A 22,761-nucleotide genomic window follows, 5' to 3' on the forward strand; every position below is an offset into this window, starting at 1 on the left:
TGTCCCTGTTGTCCAGTTGTTGCATTTTTTAGACAGAGGATAAAATTAATGACATAGATCTTTATATTCTGTGGAGAATATCCTATAAATAAAGTTCTCTGAGAAGCTTTTCTTCCTTGATACTTGGCCTCTTGGTCACTAAACCACTTGCAAGAATGTTATCTGCTCAGTATTGCTCAGTTTTCTAAGACTACAGATTTTTACATCAGTCAATATGAAAAAAAGGTCTGGTTTTAAGTAAATTTTATCTTTTTTGTACATCTTAGATAAAAAGAATGTTCCCATATGTGACACTATTGTTTTCCATTGTTGTCTTTCATGGGCATTTAGTGTATGTACATTGTCTACTTTTCATGACTTCTCTTTTAAAGAGTACAGGAAATGCTGTAAAAGTGTACTTCCTCACAGAGGGGTGACTGATAGAGAAGAAATTGTCAGCTTCATAATGAAAAATGTTTTATGCCTCTTGCTAGAAAAGGTCTGAAAACTACACTATACCAATTCATAAAAGGGAAAGATATATACAATTCTACCAGAAATTTATTCACTTTTACTTCAAAAACTTTCTGCTGTCTCCTGAAATGGAAGTAGTCTGGTTCATAGCCAGGCAATGTGAACATGCATACTAAGAAGGGAACAATCATCAGCTCTTAAGGGATTGAGTTTAAGACATTCGTCAGTTCACAAGTGTTTGTAACTTTTAGGGACCCACAGGGAAGAAAGGAGCGATGGGTCAGGCAGGCAAACCTGGAATTCCTGTAAGTAATAAAATTCTAAAGTCTATTTTCAGGTTATAGAACAAAGAAAATACTAATAAAAATAAAAACAAAATTGCGTCATGCCGTGGTACTTGCAGGTCTTATGTTCACTCTAAGGAACTTTCTTGTTATCCAGGAAGTGTAAAGGAACCCCTGTCATTTTTGAATATTAATAATTTTTGAAATTATGTTAAATTATACTGAATTATGTTCAATTACTCAGCATATGGAAGTGAGGTACGACTAATAGAACAACAAGGTCCTTCCCACCCATAAAGTTACTTAATTGGATCATTTTTGCATATGGCTTGTAGTCCATTTGGAGGTTATCACATTATATTGCACAGAGCTGTACTACTGTTCACTCCTGGCCCCATCAGTTCTTAGAACAGCTGCAGCCCACAGGAGCTTGGATCCATATGTCCATGATGGATACATGTGGTAGATCCCTTGAGGTTTATTTGTTTCTCTTGCTTGCCCTGAGCTGAAATTTTTAATGTTCTTTCTGAATTTACTGTAGAGAAGATAACTTGCATCCCTTTCTCCCTGAGGGAGAAGAAAGAGCAGGAAGCAGTAGGTTGTTCTGTAAATATAGCTAAGAACAAAATGCATCAAGGTTATTTTGGTCCCCTAATAAATAGTACCACACAAGGACATATTGTAAATAACTTTTACTACCTCACATCAAAACACTGTCAGTAACTGGAGAAGTGCAGCTGCTTCACAGAGCTTGTACCTGCTGAGCAGAGGGCAAGAATAGCCTACTGAAGGCAAGGAACTGTGTGTCTTTTGTAAATACTCAGCCTTTTCCTCTGGAGGACTGCAGAGAGTGTATCATTCAGCAGACAAAGGAAAAGAGGGAAAGGCAAGACATACAGAGAAGTGAGGAAAAGGCCGTAAAACTTAAACTTAAGGAAGTTTCAAAGCACATCCCAAGTGCAAGATACTTCAACAATCAGAAATTAGAAATATGATTAAGATGGCACACTTCTTACATTCTGTGTGACTGTTGTTAACTATACTTTTTCAGAGAAGATGTTTTCTAGTGAGAATATTTTAAATTTCTGAGAACTGCATTCATAGAGAGATCATTGCAGAAGCCCAAGCCCTTTAAGATAGTGTATGTCAGTCTAAAGGGAAATAATTGTAAGGAAATAAATCAATGTGTCCTCTGTTGGATGTGATATGAGGCTTTTTTTGTAAAAGTATAGCCACAGTTACCTTATTAGAAAACTTGCCTTATTAGAAGTTTGTATGTATTTTGATATGTTAAAATTTGAACAGCATAAATTTGTGAAAGTATTACTGAGTAGTACTAAATATCTAGTAAAATAAAGTCTGAAAATATATACAGTTGGGGGGGGTTCAGCGATAAATAAATTCCTTTATCAGGTTTCCTTGCTTCAGTTTAAGAGTCAACACTCTCAGTCATCTTCCAGGCCTGGCACACAAAGGGGGCAGCTCCATGATTTCAGCTCAGATCCCATAACACAGGAAGTCTAAGGTTAAACCAGCAGCATTCCGAATTCTAACTCAGAACATCATCTGCGAGTATTCATTCGTATCACTGGGTCTACTATTATGCAGGGTTTAGGAAATACTGTGACTGAAATCTGGTTGTGCGATGGTGAAGTGCTATATTTAAATTTGTTTCAAGGGAAAACCGGGGCCAGCAGGGCAGAAAGGAGCAGTTGGGTACCCTGGACCAGAAGGCATTCCTGGGAACCCTGGCAAGACTGGGCTGTTGGGGAAGCCTGGCCCTAGGGTAAGTTGCTTTCCACATTGCCTCTATGTCATTTTGCATTACAGATTTTCTAAGGTTAAGATATTTAAAAAGGAGGAACCATTCTCAGTTCCTTGAGCATCTTGAAAATTAGACCAATTCTATTATTTTCTTTCTTTTTTACTCCTAATATTCTGGCCAGGATATAAAGTTACCAGGATATAAAGGGAAGGGTGCTGTGAGAAGAAGTATTTCGTTAGTATATGTTAGTAGTAAATACAGCTAAGTGAAAATGATTTCTGATTCAGAGAGGCTGCACGGTTCTGTTCCTGAAAATGAGCCATAGACCCCAGCTGAGACTGTTTGCTCTCAGGCTCTGAGATAATCCCACATTTTCCCCTCTTGTCTTTGAATTTGTAACCTATACCTCTCTACCTAAATAATTCTGAAGCTTTGTCCAAAATCAATGAAAAAGTGTATAAGGTATCTGGAAGCATTCTTGGAAACAGATTTTTGTCTGACTGTTCTTTGTCACCTGTGGGCCAAAGATGGTGCCTCTGGGAGTAGTGACACAATTCTTTGGTGAGTCCCTCCAGAGAGGGGGAGAAAATTCCTTTAGTTATTCTCATCATTGAAAATCTGATCACTTTGATTTCAAGTATGGTATTTCTCAGTAGTTCTACTTGGATTGACCAGTAATTGTTATAAAATGTTGCCAAGTTAGATTTTGTGTTAGGAATTAATCAAGGTGCTGAGTGAGGCACTGTTGTTGCAGGTATGAATTTCCAATCTGGTTGAACAAAAAGAATATTAAATATAGGGGGAAGGTGTACCCTATTCAGATCTCTCTAGTTTCAGATCATGAACCTCTTCCAAGTTCTTAAAATTCTCTGGAGTTGAATTTAGAAGTATCATCCCAAAGAATTCTTATATTTTTGCATTTCCACTGGAAATGTCATACAATCATATTAAAGATGACTCCATTGCCCCATTACAATCTGTAATAAGGAGAGGAATATAAAACTGATTTTTGCCACAATGAATAAAAACCCACAACTATTGCTATGTAAGTTTATTAGTCCATTGGTTTATAAGCCACAGCACCATATTCAAAAGCCCTGAAAATCACATTTAATATAAAAATCTTATTTCATATAACCCTTTCATTTCTGTGAGTGCATAACTGAATGTCGTATTAAATAAAAAAGATAGATATCTATACATGCATGTATTTCTACTACATTATGTCACAGAAATATTCATTATACCTGATACTTAGAAATAAACGTGTTGAATTTTGAATGTTTCTCTGGGAAGGTAGTGTCATTTTGTTTCATGTGGAGTTACTTCTTCATGAAAAATTAATACTGTAAATCTCAACCATATTTTCAGCTTTCTACTTTTGGAATATTAACAGAAATCCAGATGATACTGCTGATCATAGTCTTTCTATGCATTTTGATGTATTATCAGTGTGTGTCCATATATACAAAAAGCATTAAGTGGTTTTGACTGATTTTATGTTAAAAACCTGTTTCAGCATACAATGAAAAAACATGTTTGGCTGTTCTGCTTGTAATCCATTATTTTCAATTTGTTAAGGGTAATAAAGGAAACTCAGGATTACCAGGTCTGGCAGGTTATCCTGGAGCTCGAGGTCCCAAGGGATTGTCAGGCATGCCAGGGCCCAGGGGAGCACCCGGACTAAAGGTACACACAGGATCTTGTTGTTTAGGTACAGTATTACTGATGTTGCTTAGTCTTCATACTGCAATAACTGACTGTGGAATCATCATACTACTGTTAATCATACGAGTAACCTAAGTCAAGACTTACTTGAAGGCTAAGACTACAAGTTACATTGACCTCATTTCCATAAACTGTAATTTGAAAATAGAGGTCCCATCCAAGTGCTAGTCCCAACTCCAGAAGCTGTTCAAAGCACTTTTTATTTATTCCAGCTTTACAGCCAAACGTTTCCTGACTTTTATTTCTAACCTCCTGTAGCTACTAGAATGGTTGGGATAATTTGAACATCTGAGCAACCTATAAGCAGAGAAGTACTATAATTTCAAGCCTCAGTCTCAAGTTTGGGAGCGAAAGACTCACCTGGGACATCCATTTATCATAGGACTTAAACTGTTCTTGTTCAGTCCTATTAGAAAAAAATAAATCTGAGTGTGCTCTATTTTCCAGGCAGTTCCATGTACCTGACATCAGCATATCCTTAAATTAATTAGACTCATTTCAATTTTAAAATAATCCAACAATGGAAACAGTACAGATAATTTTCTTCATGTAGAATAGATTTTTTTTTCTCTAAAATCATGATTTACAGTGCTCTGTGAGGTTTTATGGGTAAGCAGTTCTTTAAAACCTTAGGTTACTTTAGAACTGGAAATACTGTCTTTGTTATATTTTCATGAAAATATGTTAGTATAAACTGTATTCACTATTTGTAGTGTTTATTGCCAGTGCTCCCAGTCTGAATTTTACTCCTTCATCTAGACAATGAGCTGTAGGAGGTAGTTCCTGGTCAGAAGTGCATGCAAGGAATAAATGAGTTGAGGGAAAACTGTTGCCACATATACTACAAAATTAACATTAATAGTGGACATACCAAGTCAGACCAAAAGACTGTCTTTTTTAAAGCAGAAAGGTAAAACCTAGGGAAGAGCATAAGCACAAAGCATGAAACATGTATAATTACAGGTTTTATTGCAACTCAGTATCCTCCTGAGCTAGACATGATTTCTATGTATTTGATAGTCCTGAGAGGATTTGTCTTTTCTGGTTTCCATTTGAATCAATGTAGATTTCTAGTCAAACAGCAGGGAGTTCCACAAGTACACTATGTCTTGCTCAGAAGATTACATTTTAAATTTACTTTTAACCTGTCTATTCTGTATTTCATTTTGTGAATTTACTGCTTACACTGGGAGATACCATACTAGAATTGATTCAACATGTATGGGTTTTACATTTCCACATCAAGCAGCAGTCAAGTCACATCTGCATTTTAGTGCTTGTATAATTATTGAAAGCATCCCTGAGGGAAATAAAACGAATGAAGTCTATTTCTTAGAGAGAAAGCATGTTCCACACTTCTGACAGGAAACCCATATTTACACTTATAACTTTCACAATTGTAATAAAAGTTATATTTTCTTCCTATTTACAGGGTGAGAAAGGACTTCTAGGTCATCCAGGAAAGCGAGGCAAAAGAGGCCTTCCAGGATCACAAGGTGACCAAGGACCAGCAGGAGACACTGGACTGAAAGGACAAGCTGTATGTAATCACAACTGTTGATGCAAAACAAGTATTCCAAGAGTTATGAATATGAAATAATAATAAAGATACCTGTTCCTATTACAGGGAGAAGATGGAGATCAAGGTTTAATGGGGTTTCAAGGATTCCCAGGTCCAAAAGTATGTGCTTGTTCTTTTCTGTTAGATCTTAAGCCATTACAGAAAGAGAACATTAGGAAAGAGTAGAAATAATCATCTTTCACAGTAATTTGCTCAAAATACCTCTGAACTGTTGGAACATGACAGGCAGAACTGTGTACTCCATGTCTAAGGATAAATATTCTGGCCCAGTGCACTTGGTATTTTCACTGTTACTGCTCTTAGAAATTATCTTACTTTCACTGATTGCAAGAGATTGAAACAAGTGGATAGCTAATGTCCATATTTGATTAAATTGTTCTTTTGTATTTTCAGGGTCCTGCAGGGGACATTGGCTTATTTGGAATTCTGGGCCCGAAAGGTCCAACAGGCCAAGTTGTAAGTGTTTTCAATCCATGAAAGAGATTGTCAGGGTGGTTTGCAGGTGGCATACATTTTTAACTTAGAAAATAATCTTTTTTCTCATTAACAAGGCCAGAACCCTCTAACCAAACCTTTCTGTCTGAGCCTATGACTCTGCTAGAAGCCCTTTGCTTGTACTGCAACGCTGCTCTGTTTGCAATGTGCTTACAAACACACAAGCAGAGCTGGGTTTTTAATACTGAAAGAAAAAAACAAGCTCTGTTGACTAATTGTGGCTTTCCTAGCAAAATTTCATCTACACAAGCAATCTTATGACTCCCATATCTTTGTCTATTGGAGTTGAACATTCCTCTTACTGGCAAAAGTACTGATTGTATACCTCTGTCCTACTGCAAAAGAGAAAAGGATCAAACTTTGCCTACAGCAAGACAGAGTGGTGGTCAGGAATTATTGATTAATAGGCAGTCTTTCTTTAATAAATATTTTCTTTTTATCTGAAAGATTCCTAACCTGCATTAGCTTATTCTTCATTACATTCTTCTTTCCTGCTCACCAAAAATGTGGAAGCATCTTTAGCACTTTTTAATACTAGGGAATGTGCATCCAGCTTACAGCATCAAGTGTTGTAAAAGGGGGAAGGGTTACAGCGTGGAAGATCTTAGTTCAAAATATTTTTCTCTCACTGCTGGCGTTGCCACCACAGAACTGAATTTGTTCAGTTAACCAGATGCAGAGCAGCAGCTTTAGGGGCCTGTTCTAATAACTACCTTATTTTTCTAGATATTCCTATACAAGATAAACACTGGACATGAGCAGTTTGCTCTAAGTGAAATGGAACAGGAAAGTAACATTTTAACAGCATTTACTGGCAGCCTTACAAGACTACTTGTGGCTAGTAATATAGCTCAAGATATGGTTGATTGTAGCTCAATAAATACATAGTCTTTTGTAATCAGAGTACTTAAGTTTCCACTGGTTTTAGTGCATCAATTTTCACATTAAAAAATATGTGTGGGCTTTCCAGCCACAACTATTACAAATTACTAGAATACTTACCTTCCTGATTTTGTTGCAATGTGCACTTAATATTTAGAAAGAGAATATCACCATGATCTTTGGATATTTGACAGGGGTGCGTGCTGAGCAGCTTTAAACCAGAACATGTCATGAGGATTTTCTTAATTTTGTAAACATGGTGAACTAATAAATTCCTTGCTTGTTTACAGGGATATATTGGCCCTGTTGGTCAAGAAGGTGTAACAGGCCCAGCTGGCAGGCCTGTAAGTTTCCTTTTATTTTTGCATAATCTATTTATTTCACCTACCCTTTCTTTAAGTAATCTTCTTCTGCAACCTTCTAATTTTTTCTGTCTGCAAATAGCCAGTTGGACCTCCTTTTTTTATACCATATGGGTGAGATAATGTGTGTGATTCCAGCATCTATAATACAAACAAGAAAAAAAAATTACAAAAGCCAATGACAAAGTCATTGCAATGACCTTCTAAGTACAGTATACAGAGGGCATGCCTACAGGGGCAGCGGGCAAGTCAAGGTGTAAAACAGCACGTAGTGACTGCCACCTGGATATTCTTTCTCAGCCTTAGATCTGAGATATATTTAGAGAGTATCACACTTGGTTTCAGTATAGTTTATTTTTTATGTGTTGTGAGCTGAACTGTCCAGAGCGCCCCTCTAGACACTCTGGGAGTGCCCATAAGCCCCTGTAGGGGTGTTCCAGGTGCTGATGAGGACCCTGTCACAACTCAGATATCATCTCAGTCTTTCTGACAACCTTCAATGCTCCCCAAGTTCCCTGCAGTGGGGAAGCTCTGTCCTCATCCCCATTTCCATCTCTTGTCACAATCCCAGTGCCAGAGCCAGATTTGTTTTGCAAGAGAAAACCCTGTGGCTCATGTCTGCAGACTACCCAACCATGCAGGGTAGTTTTAGAAGCAATTTGGACCATGCAGGTTACTCTGATGAACTAGACATGGAGCAAATGAGAATATCTAGAAATTGACATAATCATAAAAATAACAAATGCACAATAAAAGTAATAAATATGAATATTTACAAGTGAAAAAGAAGGGTAATGTTCCATCTGCAATTCTTTCCACTTGTTGGGAAAAACAGTGCTTTAAATTTTGCACTATTCTTTTCAATTGCACCAAGGAGAAAAACTTTACAGTTGTGTGTACTTGTATAAAGGCTTTTAATAGACTTCATATTGAATGTAATAGTTTGCCATTATCATTCAAAAAGCATTATTGTTGAATATTACTTCTGTGTTATGAAATGTAGCTATCGAGATACAAAATTCTTCCAGGAAAGAACTGTAAGATTGTTGCCATCCTTGGAAACAGTTTAAGTGCAAAACTAGCCAAAAATGTCAGAAAAACTGTGTCTAATCTGATCGTGAGAGGAAAACTAATATAGGTTAATAGAAACATATATATGATGAATGGATTTCTTCAGTGACAGGGAATACTGAGTTTTGTTCTCTGCTCTTAAGATGGTGAAGTACTGATGTATTACAGTGAATGAAATTGTGAGGAATACAGCTGATAGACAGGGACAACAGAGACAGTTAAAATTACTGAGAAAAAACGTATTTGCAAGCTGAAGAAAACAACTTTCCATATATAGAAACTGCAAAATGTTTTCAGGTAATTTAGTTTTCTAGTACAGGAAAATCAAACCCCCAGAGTTGTAAATACTTCCACAGATGAAACTGGATTTTCCATGTGAGTAGTATAACTTGAATGGATATTGATCTGCTTATTTCACTCCTAGGCATCTAGAAAGCATATTGGATTAACAACTTCTCTTTCTTACAGGGACCGAGAGGTGAAAAGGGCACAAGGGGTGAAATGGTAAGATGAAACAATTTTGTGCTTTCATATTCTTGGCTGTGTAAAAACTATTCATGTGTTACACTGAGTGTACTCTTGCATGCTCTGAATGCCAGGCAGTTGCGTTGTGCTCCAGGAGAGCACTGGCCAAGAAAGCTGGTAGCATGTGTCAAAAATCTAACCTTTTCTTGTTCAAGTTGACTTATGTAGATATGACCAGTGGGTGTGAGCTGTTGGGCAGCATGGCCCCTGATCATAGAGCAGGCACATGCTCCAAATCTGTCCTAGTTCAGATCTAAAAGAAAACCTTCTGTCACATTTGTTGTCAGTGCCTCCCAGCATGCACGCACATGTTCATAGATCTGTATCATCTTCTCTAGAGAGGGAGAAGTTCAGGAGAAACCTAGGCCTGTGGATGAGTGTCCATGCAATGAACACCAACTGTAGGAACAGTAGGCAGCACAGATAGGTTATGAACTTGCTGTCTTTCATTTTTTGGTAAGAATATTGCACTAGTTGTTGTACATTCATAAACATTGGATTTAATTTTAAAATTGTGTTAGTAAAATCTCCTATTAATAATGGCTATGTGAAAAGCCATTAAGTTATCATGTTTACAGCAAATATGAATACAAATTTGATAACTACAATATTACTTTATGTGGCAGATGTATTAGTTCCTTTTCCAGTAACTAGCAGATGTGATCTTGCTTCTGTTACTCTTACCCTGCCTTCACCCCATCTCACTTAAAATAATTTGGTTTCACTTATCTTATTGTATTTTGCTTTTAGCAGCCACCTGTAAAAAATCCAATCTAACTGCCTTATTAAAGTTTTGAAAAATAAAACAGAAATATTCATAATGTCTTAAGGAATTAAAGCTTGGAACTAAGCTTCTTCTATGTGTCTTGGAGAACTTTCTTCTTTGATTCTAATGCTCTTCTCTTTGGTCCTAATGCTCTTGAGGCACCTGCTATCTCAGAATAGAAGAGAAAAACTAGTTTCTTAATTTGTGCTGCTATTATCTAAACTCTTTTCCTACTGTTTGTTCATAAGAATTATTATGACAGCATAGAGCTAAAAATGCTGACACTTAAAAAAACAATAAAACCCATTCAAAATAGTGAACAAGAAACATCTGTTTCCATTATTGGTGCTGGTGTTTAAGAAGTTAATTCCTAAATGAATTCTTGACTTCATCGAGATAAGTTAATCTAGTAAGACTGTCTTCAGAAGAAGAATGTTTAATTTTAAATCATGTACAGTGGCACTACTTTCCCCAAAAGAAGGGATTTATTTCCAACTATTTTCAGATACAAAAGAGAGAAAATTATTTTCATCCAGCTGTGTATTGTGAGCTTTTATTTATACCTCTAAACTTTATATTGGCATTCTTCCTAGAATCAAATAGATTTTAACGTTTTTGTAGTATCCAAGTTTTAGTTATATATTTTAGTCTGTCAGGGTTACAGTGTTCATTACTAGAAAAAGATGTCCTTTTATCCCCTAGAAAATGGAAGGTAAATTCATGTCTTCTTATTGAGATCAATGGTGAAACAAAGCTCATGTCCTGTAGGCTATTTCTGGATAGTCAGAAACAGAGTTCATTGAAAAATTTTAGTTAAAATTTAATCAATAATTATTGAAACTATTTTCAATACTCAAAATACTCATTTCACTATGATTGAAATGTTAATAAAAACATGGAATACACTTAGGAATATTGTTTCAGAATTCTGACATTTCTGAAAGTGTTTTCATTTTCTTAGTGTTTTTTATTTCATAGCATGTCATCTAATCAGTTATGATATACAATCATAAAATAATCCAGGTTGTAAGTGATCTCAAGACATTTAAATAGGAAGCTGGTCTAGAAAAGAATCAAGTCTGACATCAGACCACATCACTCAGGGCTTTATTGACCCAAGTCTTGGAAACTCCCAAGAATGGAGATTGAAAAATCTCCTTGGATAATGCATTTCAGTCTGTGACTATCTTGAAGCTGAAAAAAAGATATGATATGATAAGGCATAATCTTTAATTTTCTATTCTCATATTTTATTTGAGGTTTACAATCATTAATGCCAACTACTAAACTGTATTGTATATCAGACTATTATATTGCAGGATGTTAGTAGGCTTTACACTAGGCTTTATGAGATATGGTGACATAACATCAAACTCACAAAAGTGGTCAGAGAAAGCTTAACATTCATATTTTTTGTTAAAAATACTGTCTTCAAAAATTTTAAGTGTCTTGGAAAATATGGAAGTCCTTGGGATTGCTCATGTTTTGCATATAAAATTGCAGTATTAGAAAAAGATTGGGACTTTGGCCTTTGAACTTCTGTTCAATCAAATAGGGTGATGAAAGAATTAAAGAGTGCACTGAAAATAACTGGTTTAGTCTCTGCTTTTGTTTTTATGAACTGGAATTACACTTTTCACACTTAAATTCTAGTGCGATCAAAGGGTAAATTAAGTAGATTTGTAAAGGTAATCCTGTACATTACAGCAAAACATTTAGCAATTAACTTAGTCCTTGAAAAATGTAATTTAACCTTATTTTGGTGCTCTGCAGCAGAAAGAAGGAACATTGGTAAAATCCCTACAGGATTTTCAACGCACTCTGTGCAGTTTCATTATATTTTAAAGGTTTGTAAAGATAATTGACACAGCCCTCTGAAGTTTTAATGCATTTAAGAAATTTAATATCCCCCCAAGTGGTTCACTGTAGTTAACAAATAGCATTCAGTATTTATCTTTTTTTCACATGGGTTTTACTGTCAAGAAGACAGTGAATCAAGATAAACAACATTCCTCTTTTGCAAAATACCTTAAACTCACTGGAACAGTGTAGGTTTTTTTATTTTCAAAAGATTCCGTTTTATCTCAGAAACCACTACAAATTTGAACTGTTCTTTTCCCAAGACTTTTTGAGTCTTAAAATTGTGACATATGCCAAGAACATAGAACATTAACTGAAGTATTCACTCATCTGAAAAATCTACTGGGATGTCTAAATCTCAGCACTCAGAACAAGGACATCTATTCATCAGAGACCAGTGGTTACTTAGGGACAAACTGTTGAAGACTTTGTGCCTTGACTTGGTATTTGCATAATCAAGTCCTGAACCAAGATAAACAAATATATGTTCACAATGTCAAATTTGTTTCTCAATTTTCTTTTTCACACTGTCTCTTTCATTTTATACTAAACATACTTTGCCAAGCAAAAGTCCAGTAATATATTCACACGAGACTGAAGAAGATGGAGCAGTCTTACAGCCTTCCCAGCTGGCATACAACAGTGTGGCTCTGTGAAACCCAATTGACTTGCAACAGCTGAGGAACTACCCCAAAATAGCGAATGTAATCTCTGCAAACTCATATTAGTTTTGTAATAATGAATAGCAACAATAATATTTTATGTGTATTTAATAGTAATAGGATTCAAAGAAAATTTCAAGCTGGACAATAATTAAACTCAGAAGAGTAAAGAGAAGCTAGGTGCTTCTCTATAGAAAACCTACAGGGATTTCTATACTACTAATACTACGTATGCTAAAATGACTTATTATTTGATTTCTATTTTCCAATATTTAACATTAACATCTTTTATAAAGATGTTAATCAGTAAATATTTACATAAAAGATGGCTTATACCTTCTTTGGGTGTAAGTGGATGAAACATAAATAAATAAGGTCGGGATATATCAGTTGAGAAGCCAACAATATTTACAATCCCTGGAGCTTATGCTATTAAGGTCTTCTTGGTTAAGTATCAGAAAACCGTCTATCTAACCATCCAGAAATTGCTTCAGTTTTGAATCTCTCTGTTCTCTAACAAACACATGTAAAACATGGATCTTGGCTACAAGGCCATTTGCAGTCCATCAGCATAGCCTTGCTGACATAGATCTGGTGCTAGGAATTACATGACGGCCCCTGCTTTTCACATCCTTCATAATCCAGCACCTGAGCCCCTCTGGCATGACCAGGGCAGGTGATGTGCAGGCATACTTAACTTGTGCAGCTATCATTGTGACCCCTGACAGATCCATTCCCTGGTAGCTACCATGTGCTCTGCCTCGGGAATATGTCTAGAGGTAGTAAGAAACACAGCTGATATTCTCCTAAGAACTGATAAATTTGCAGCCTTAGTGACTTAAACCACTCCTATCTGCTTTGAGATCCTTTTTTTAAATGTACATTAATTAATCTTAGATTGAATCTGGCCTTCCTTTAACCACTTCCAGCTGTCCTTGCTGGTGGCAGCTGGAGAACAGCCTTAGTTCAGAAATTGTAGCATGAAATGACACTCACATAGATCTTGCTTGCTGTGAAATATCACAGCAGGAATACTTATTACTTTATCAAGTGATTTACAACTTAATTCCTATTTGACTAGAATGGTTTCACAATATTTGTCAGCATGACCATGTCACATAAGATTATTTCTCTTTTGGCAGAGATTTAGTTCTAGCGTGACCATACTGATGTGAGAGGGCTTTTCCTTGGAACAGCTTATTGTACTCAAGTAACTGATACAAACACCACTGGCAAAAGAATGTTTTGCTTGAATTGACTCAGTTGTGTTAAAAGGTTTTACTCATTTAAGGTGTAGATCTAGCCTATGCCTTTCATTCCTTCTTCTCTTTTGCTCTTCTTAAGGCACTGCCACCTATTTTTTTCCTTGTTATTTTTAGTGCTATTCTTTTTGTTACAACAGCTCCTGGAGCCTTTAAGTTTATGGAGATTGAAGATAAGAGTTTAACAGAGACACAAGTAACATTGTATATTAATAAATATTCATGATCTTTCTGCCTTAATGTGAATAGTTGATCAAAGAATGAATAATTCAAATGGGTTTATTGTATTGGAAGGGCCCATGTTCAGCCCGAAGGCAACCTAAAACTCAGATTTAAGGCTATGTGTGTTGTAGGCACTGTAGGCTAAGGAAAAGCAGCTGTTCCTACTCCTCCTCTCCTCCCCACTGCATTATCCTACACGGTAAAATGAAGCTACATACAATGAGAAAATAAGGGCATAACTTCTTGAATACAAAGGAAGCCTGCAATATCATTGTGGAACAATGAACATAACATGTTCTGGCTGAAAATTGACACTGCTAATAAATTAAACTATTAAATGCCTAGCACATACTCATGGAGTAAAGTGGATCAGTTAATTTTTTGCAACTACCCATAACATTACTTACAGTGCTTTTATGGTCATTTATCTCTTGTAGTACTTATGTTGTCAACACACATATAACACTGGTACAATGTATAGCACGTAATATATTAATACTTTGTATGACTTTTAATGTTCCCTTAGTGTCCAAAATAGTTGGAGAAACAAGTGACCAGACAACACAATTCCAACAGGAATATTCATGTGTTAGGAGAGTAGGGTACTTTAACAATAGTAACTAATAATCTACAGCTTTACCACAGCTGGTATCACATCATCTTCATTGTAAACACTGGGGCATTTTGTGATTTAAAAAATACATAAATGTAAAACAAGAGATGTTTATGCATCACTGGTGCATTTTATCTTTGTTTCTTTTAGGGTCCTCAGGGACTGCAGGGCCAGCCAGGGCCACCTGTAAGTGCATAAAAATACATGCCTTATTTTTTCATTGTAATTGCATTACATAAAGATGTGAAGCATCTAATATGTATTTTTTCATATTTTCCAGGGACCACCTGGACCCCCAGGACCAAGGGTAAATTCTGTAACAGCCCTAAGCTACAGTACAGTGCTTTTTTGAAAGTGAAAATAGCAGGATCCTCATCAAATGCACTGCTTGTTCCGTCATTGCATCTGAAATGCAAATACATTTTTCTCCAACTTCCATCAGTACAGCAAAACATTTTTTTGAACCTTCTGTCTTGCTCTGTCAGTTCTGTTCTGCCATACTGGTGAACCCCCAACAGGCAACTGTCATGGACATGCTCGTACTTTCGACATGGGTTAACTGTCACTAAAAAGTTTTTCTCCTGTATTTGGATGGTCTTAGAGTCAGCAACAGAAAATTTTGTGCTGTTTCTGGCTCAGATGTTTTCCATAGATAGATAGATAGATGTGTATACATGCACACAGATTTAGTTTCTTAAGGGATTGTGCCAGTTCGAATAGACTGAACATCTGTAGAGTCCTAAAGCTGTAATGATATACGTAATCTGAGATCAAATTGCAAGAACTAGATGCTTGTGTGGGTGATTTAATTCTTTTAAATTATACAAACCTTTTGTCTGGATCTGGTATATATGTCACACAAAGTACAAGGAATGAAGATACACAAGAAACAGGCTTCCTCCTTTAGAGGAGGTTTGTCACTCTCAGTACTTGCTCATACATCAGGAAGAGTGATCCATTGGCTGCTGATATCTGATTCAGATATTCTTTGTGGGCTTCTCTGTAAAGGAATAACACCTTTTCACGCATAGCTGGATTGGTTTTTTTAGGTATATTAATTAAATGAGTGGGAGGAATAAGTTGGGACATTAATCTGTAACAACTCTTGCAGTATCTTTTTTCCAGGTTCCAGGAGTACGATCATTAAATGGGATATGGGTGTACTAATAAAAATCAGATATGTTTTTTGTGTATACATCCTTGCATTTTTTGGAAATTAAAGGAAAGGTCTTATTTTAAATGTGTTTACAATGAATTATTTTCTAAAAGGACAAAATAATAAAGCTATCATGTATGTTGCTACAATGCTCAAAGAATTTACCACCTGCATTTTTGAATATTCTTTTTCATCTTTTTATATTCTGAAATACCTGCTTTTTAGAAACAAGTGGACCTCAATGCTGCTGTTCAAGCTTTATTTGAGACAAATGCTGCCCTGCAGATGGAGGTAATATATTTCACTGTATTTACATAGTCATACAGGATATGCAATTACAATGCTATTTTTTGAGGACAGAACGGGGCTTCTTTTCAAAGACTTAGTTTAAAATCAATCATGGATAGCAAATAATTATTGTAGAATGCAATTAAATATGCTAGAGTTTATAGGATATATTTGAAATAAAATTAAGAAAACCAGCAATGCTTCTACTTTTTTGTCATGATTGGTAGTAATGGAAATTTACTATCACACATAGTGGACTGTATCTGTTCAGCCACAGATGATAATAATAGTGGCATTTATGGTTTGAGAAAAAAAAAAATGACATGTATGTCTGTGGCTCCACTGATTGCAAGAAATGTATCCACATTTTTATGTCAATATGTCATAATGACAAATTTGCATGATCTAAACCTACCTGTAACATCACTGCTCTGACAATTTTAATAAAATGTACTAATTTGTTTATCAGGATGTATTATTCTTATCGTGTTTTATATGGCTGATTGCATTCATATAAGTACTTTGATTCTGTCTGGCTATTCAATGGCCGATTGACTTTTACTGTGTGTACTATTGTTGTGATACTTCTTTGTGGTAACGCATTTACTGATGACCCTTGGCAGAAATACCAGAATACTGAAGTGACTTTACTAGATCACAGTACAGAGATATTCAAAACGCTCCACTACCTTAGCAATTTACTGCACAGCATCAAGAACCCTCTTGGCACGCGGGATAACCCAGCACGCATCTGCAGGGATTTGCTTAATTGTGAACGTAAAGTGTCAGATGGTAGGTACCCACTTTCACTAAAGCCTGAACACAAGTAGCTTTGAAATGTGTTGATTCCAAATGTTACTTTCTGCATGAAAATTCTGATGTGTAGATTTTTTTTATTATATTCTGTTGCAGTGTGCAACCTTTATTTCATCTTTAAGATGCAATTTCTGAGTTTTAAAGGTGGAAGTATATAGCTATCTAATATTACCTAGGTATTAGAGACAGATTATATCTGTCAGTAACAGAGGTATCCAGAAAATTTGAAACTGAATCCAATTTTGTGATTAAAAGTTTTCCAAGTATTTATAGCTAATCTTGCAATGATTCTAGATTCCTAATGAGAAAGTTGTATACAATACACTACTACTGTCATATACAGTGAGAGTTACTGTATCCTAGAAGTTATTGAATCAGTATTTCGTTTAAAAAAAACCACCATATTTAAACCTGTCATGTCATTGTAATTGTAATCATAAATGGGTGGTTATGATAATTTTGGTCAGTACCTGTTATTGGTATAATTATAATAGTGAAAAGACTTTCATGTTCCTTTTCTTTCATTTCTTTGTGAAGCTATGGTGATTATATAAATAATGCTTGCCAAGAAGCACTGAATATTTTAGCAAATTGTTTAGTAGCAATTATATTTTGGTTTTATTTTCCATCTGAAATTATACACTAATAGGAAAATACTGGATTGACCCAAACATTGGATGTCCTTCTGATGCCATTGAAGTTTTCTGCAACTTCACTGCAGGTGGTCAGACATGTTTAACACCACTGTCTGTGACAAAGGTATGCATTGCTTCTAGAGAAACTGTGTCTGTACTTGAACTCTAAATTAATGCATGCTTATTTACTTAACTCATGAGAAGGTGTTAGATTTCAGGAGGAGTTTATTGTGCATCTTTGAGGAAGAACATATTACGTATTCTGTTATAAAAGTTACAGATTTTCTGGGGACTGTATATGTTAGTCTAACTCTCTCTGTAATCATTTACTCAGTTTCCATGCTGATAGAATTATTTTGTTTTGCTTCATACTTTCCTACACAAGGCATCAAAATAAGCCTGAAATGCTTCTGAGCTACATTAGTATCTCAACACTCAGGGCAGTTAAGTGTGGAGATGCTGAGGTCTTTGCGATGGGAAGGATGAAAATTATTTCTGCTTTTCAACACCTAGGTATTTTTAAATGCCATTAGGGAGAGACTGGTTTCCTTTACATCGTTAGTTCATGCTCCTCTGTACATGAAGTTCTTGAACTCTTGGGAAAAGAAATTTTTTTTTTGTGGAGTTTTGCATGTACACTGTAGTCACTGAAGAGCATCAGAAATGCCATGAAGTTCACATATGCATTCCTGTATTTGAAAGATCTCTGAATATGTAATAGACTTGGAGAAATTCTTGTCGAGTAATGACTAACTGTATTTTCTGTCTAAAATCAAAATATGCTTGTGAATTTTTGCATTTGTAATAGGATATTGGTATTGCCAGTATCTGTGGTCTAAGAAAACTAAACAGCAGAGTGATGTGGCTGCAGTTAAAACACTACTGCTGATAATATCTTTGAATCACAAAAGCATTTGTTTCAGTTTCCTTACTTAAAAATAGTTTTTTCTGCTCAGCTGTGTTTCAACAATGTTATAAGCATTAGCAAATATTTATATTTAAGCTTTGAAAATGTCCTATGAAAGCTTTGTTTATAATAATCACTGTAATAGAAACTGACATCTCCCCTGAAGAATGCAAATCATGCTCTTTGGCATTGATCCCAATGTATATAAACTTGTATACGTTCTCCTATCCCTGAACACCACGCTTGTATGTTCATGGCACTTTGTGTTGCTGTGGCCATTCAGCATAGTCCAGCTGTAAGTCTAACCATGTCTTTCTTTTGGAACTTAGCTGGAGTTCGGAGTTGGAAAAGTGCAGATGAACTTCCTTCATTTACTGAGCTCAGAAGCAACCCACAGCATCACAGTTCATTGTCTGAACACACCACTGTGGGGATTAAATAAAGCAGGTGGCCGGAAGACATCAGTTACCTTCAAAGGATGGAACGGTCAAATATTTAAAGCAAATACGCTACTTGAACCAAAGGTCCTTATGGATGAATGCATGGTAAATAGTTTTTAGCATTAGCATAATGCTAACTCCACAGTACTGGAGTTATTGTGTAGACAGTATTAACTTTATGCAGATAAATAACAATCATTTAGATTCACACCCCTTAGAGCTTGCTTCTTTACCTAGTTCTGCATATGCCAGCCTTTTGATACTGAATTCATCATCTATTCAAAGGTAAAACAAATTACAGTGATAAAGAGTATCTATACTTGCTGTTTGCATTGTGTCTCATATTTTGAGACTGTATGAAGACACTGGAGAGATATCAGCACAGAAATAAGGAGGTCCACCAGGAAAATTTAGAAACAGTTACTATCAAAATGAAAATTCAGGCTTTAGTAAGAGTTCTGTTGAGATTATTTAACACAAAATTTCAGGTTCAAACAGACTGGACATTATTTTTGAACAACTAAATGCCTTTAAATTCACTGACTGTGAGTCAATTGTTTGATTATTTCAGAAAATAATAATGAGTGGAAATTGAGTCCATGGCTAACTAAAATATTGTATTTTAGGAAATTTTTAGGAAAAATTGGAAGAGCTTATTAATGTTCAAATGTTCAGATTACTCACCAAGATTTGAGACATTTGGTAAAAGTTGTGGCAGAACACTGTGAAATATAGCTACCAAGCATCTTACACTTTCAGTATTTTATAGCTCTACTTTCATTTGCAATAACAAAAGGCATGAGACTGGTTCAATATTGATACAAGGGTGAGATTTTTAATCTCAAAACAGAAAATGGCTTTATTGAGGCACTTCAAAGCCGTTATGCTTGGAGCCTTTATTAGCAGATGCTAATTGGATGCTCTAGCCTGTGTCATGCCGATAAAGTATGGCCATTGGAGCCCCTTCTCCCCACCCTCCAGTCTGTTTGGGACTGTTTTATCCCCTGAGAAAAATTAGGGCAAACTGAGATGGCTATTGAGAAGTGCCATTTTTCTGTGAGATTCTACAAGGTCTGTCACTCTTTCTGTGGGAAACTGTGTACTGTACAAGTCTGCTGCAGAATCTGACACATTCCCCTCTCTGTAGGGATTCCATTCTTCAGTGGTATACACTGTACTCGATGGTTTTTAAGAATGGATTGATTGCAACCATCAAGGTTGCAATTATAACACAGCCTCAAGCACTGCTATAATACTATTTTATAATTATTATGAGGTATCAATTTTTACTGAGATTTTTTTTTTAAGGATTAGAGTAAACATTACAAAGCTCATAGCAAAAATGCATCTCTGATTCCCATCTTTATTTTCCAAGGGTCTACAGAGTCTTTCAAGTGCTTGTAGAGTTGATAACCTGACACCTGCTGTTCAGATTTAGGGGTGAATTTAGAATCTATATGAGTCACTTTGCTTGCAAAGGTGTTCTACTCTGAGACATGTTGCACTTTGTCTGCATCCACTCCGACTGGATTCTGGGCTCAGCTGTTTTCTGGCTTCAGCTTTGCCCAGAGTGCCCATGGTATTGCAAGGCAGAAATGGCATTTGCTAGTTTCTATAGGAATTGCTAGAAGAAAAAATGTTTCTGTGCGCTAATTCTCTTCCTCTCTATAAGCACAATTTTCATTTGTGTTTCAAAGGACATCTTTTATATGAATCTAATATTCTTCTTCTGTGTGTTGCAGATTGAAGATGGCAGCTGGCGTAAGACACAGTTCTTTTTTCACACTCAGGACACTAGTCAGCTTCCAGTGGTTCAAGTTAATGCACTTCCTCACCTCAAACCTGGACAGCAGCACTTTGTAGAAAGTGGTTCAGTGTGCTTCCTTTAAGGTTTCTGTCCTGTTTTTCTTTCATCAACATGAAGGTTCTGCATAGATTGAATGCAAAAGTAATGATCCATTACAGGCACAATGACTAGGAAACTAAGAACCATTTTAAATACTGTTGGTTAAAGAACCTCAGGAAGAAAAAGACTTCCTCCTTAGGAGAAATAGCATTGAAAAATAAAAGAAAGAGAGAAAAGACTGCAACATTTTCTTAAAGTATTTAAAAATAAATTTCTTGGTGCTTTCTTGCATAATTTCTTGGAATGGAGTATCTGAACATGGATTTTTTTCAGGACGTCAAGTGTTCTTAACAATTTCTTTAACACCACTGCAAAAAAATCATCCTGAGAAAAGCTGGAGGCATATGATCCTAAGGGAGCAATATTTGCTAATGCTCCTAAATGTGCAATAGCTTATATATGAAAAGTGAATCATGCCACAGTACAGTACAATATGCCTTCTTTTCTTAAACATTGTTTTATTCTAGTCCTTTGTGGACACATACATCTGAACAGATGGCACACTACCTCTTTTGTGTTTCCTGTCCGTGTTGCCTTGGTGCTTTTCATAACACAAGGTGCTTGTGGCCTTAGCAGAAATTATTTGAGTCCCTTTTCTTTCAGATTGTGTGTGCTGGTTACATCAGGATATGTTTCTGTTGTAAAGGTACTTATTTTAAGTTGTCGGTCACATACTTCACTACAATGAAAACATTATTTATGTGGATTTCTTGTTTAAAATATTTTTGTGTACTATTTTGGAAAATGGTATATAGGACAGCATATTGTATATGATGCATATATTCAGAACAGTTTACTTTACAGCCATTGTAAAAATTCTTGTAGAAGAGCTACCTAAAGTAGTTTTGAGTTTTAGAGTCTGTATTTCAGGTAACATTGCTAATGCCAAAGCCATCTTCAGATGATACATTCTGTATATATTTTGTAACTTCTGAAAAAATCTACTACAGCGTATCTTTTGAATGGCTGCTGTTAAACTACAAACAGCATTTCATCCTCTTAGAAATTCCATTTTTTTTGCAAAGTTATCAGATCATTTTGGGTTTTTTTAATTAATTCTAAAATGTTCAACCAAATTTTTTTAGTAAAAAAGAACAATTTTACCATTAGCAAAAGCACTCTTTATATTGATATACTTCTACCTATTATCAATTCAAAGCGTGCTCAGGAGTACGTGGCAAGATGATGCCAGACTGTAGGGGGGAGCAGGGGAGCGTTCGAACAACTTGTCTACTTGATCTTCAGGAAACCACACTTACCAAAGTATAATAAAATAAGCTTCCAAGCTATCTGTTTGTCTTTTACTATTCTGTTTCGTATTGTATAGGTCATTTTTAGTAAGGATGAAAATCCTCTGGAAGGGCACTTCTGTTAGGTGGCAGTACTTGTCTTCCCAAGGGGAAACGCATATTCTCTATGCCATGGCATACTACAAGGGGGACAGTGTCTGCTCTTACAAGGTAACATACATGTACCTCCCATTTAACATTTTGTATTGAAGCATCAGTTTTGACCACTTTGAGAAAATCTGTTAAAACCAAAGACAAAACAAGATCACAGAGTGATGATAAAGGTTAGAGAAACTGTCTAACTTTTTGCATTTTCAAGATCAAAACACTGACATTAGGACTTGACATTTGCTGTTAGTTTGGCTTTGGAGCTGAAGTTGTGACAAATGTTTTGGGTGGTTTTTTATTATTATAATCTTTTGGAAAATGTTCAGCTTCATGTATATTTTTATTCCTCTCACTGTACTATTTTTGGAAGTTCTACATCTCGGAAATTATTTATTTTAAAAACAAGGAGCTTAAAACTTTAGAAGGCTGCTCGGATGTATGTTTCTGTAGTTGAGGCAAAAACGCTCATCCCGCGCAGACAGATGGGAGGCCGAGCTAGAGCTGCTGGACACGGACAGGTAACGGTGAACCGCGTTCCCGGGGTTGGGAAGCGCTGCAACCGCGTGGCGAAACCGCCCGTTCGGCGGTGCGCTGGTGTGCGGCGCCGTGCGTGTTTGGGAAAGCCTCTCGTGTGTTTGGGAAAGCCTCTCGTGTGTTTGGGAAAGCCTCCCGTGTGTTTGGGAA

At 36.0% G+C, this 22,761-nt stretch overlaps 1 protein-coding gene across 4 annotated transcripts in view; it reads left to right on the forward strand.

Annotated features, from left to right (window-relative positions):
• COL24A1 (collagen type XXIV alpha 1 chain) overlaps window positions 1-21,969 on the forward strand; it is a 125,733-nt gene extending 103,764 nt beyond the window's left edge. For 3 of the 4 annotated variants that reach the window (XM_027651799.1, XM_027651801.1, XM_027651802.1), the window contains 15 exons: window positions 705-758; window positions 2,416-2,523; window positions 4,084-4,191; window positions 5,663-5,770; window positions 5,858-5,911; window positions 6,206-6,268; window positions 7,480-7,533; window positions 9,091-9,126; window positions 14,683-14,718; window positions 14,813-14,839; window positions 15,914-15,979; window positions 16,600-16,768; window positions 17,442-17,551; window positions 18,664-18,879; window positions 20,517-21,969. In XM_027651799.1, the coding sequence (XP_027507600.1) occupies window positions 705-758; window positions 2,416-2,523; window positions 4,084-4,191; window positions 5,663-5,770; window positions 5,858-5,911; window positions 6,206-6,268; window positions 7,480-7,533; window positions 9,091-9,126; window positions 14,683-14,718; window positions 14,813-14,839; window positions 15,914-15,979; window positions 16,600-16,768; window positions 17,442-17,551; window positions 18,664-18,879; window positions 20,517-20,663 (1,356 nt within the window). In that variant the 3' untranslated portion in view covers window positions 20,664-21,969. The remainder of the gene's footprint in view (window positions 1-704; window positions 759-2,415; window positions 2,524-4,083; window positions 4,192-5,662; window positions 5,771-5,857; window positions 5,912-6,205; window positions 6,269-7,479; window positions 7,534-9,090; window positions 9,127-14,682; window positions 14,719-14,812; window positions 14,840-15,913; window positions 15,980-16,599; window positions 16,769-17,441; window positions 17,552-18,663; window positions 18,880-20,516) is intronic. The other variant, XM_027651800.1, reaches the window with a different exon arrangement.
• The last annotated feature ends 792 nt before the right edge of the window (window positions 21,970-22,761 follow it).

This window comes from Corapipo altera, unplaced genomic scaffold, assembly GCF_003945725.1.
Source record: "Corapipo altera isolate COAL_440 unplaced genomic scaffold, ASM394572v1 57, whole genome shotgun sequence".
NCBI lineage: Eukaryota > Metazoa > Chordata > Aves > Passeriformes > Pipridae > Corapipo > Corapipo altera.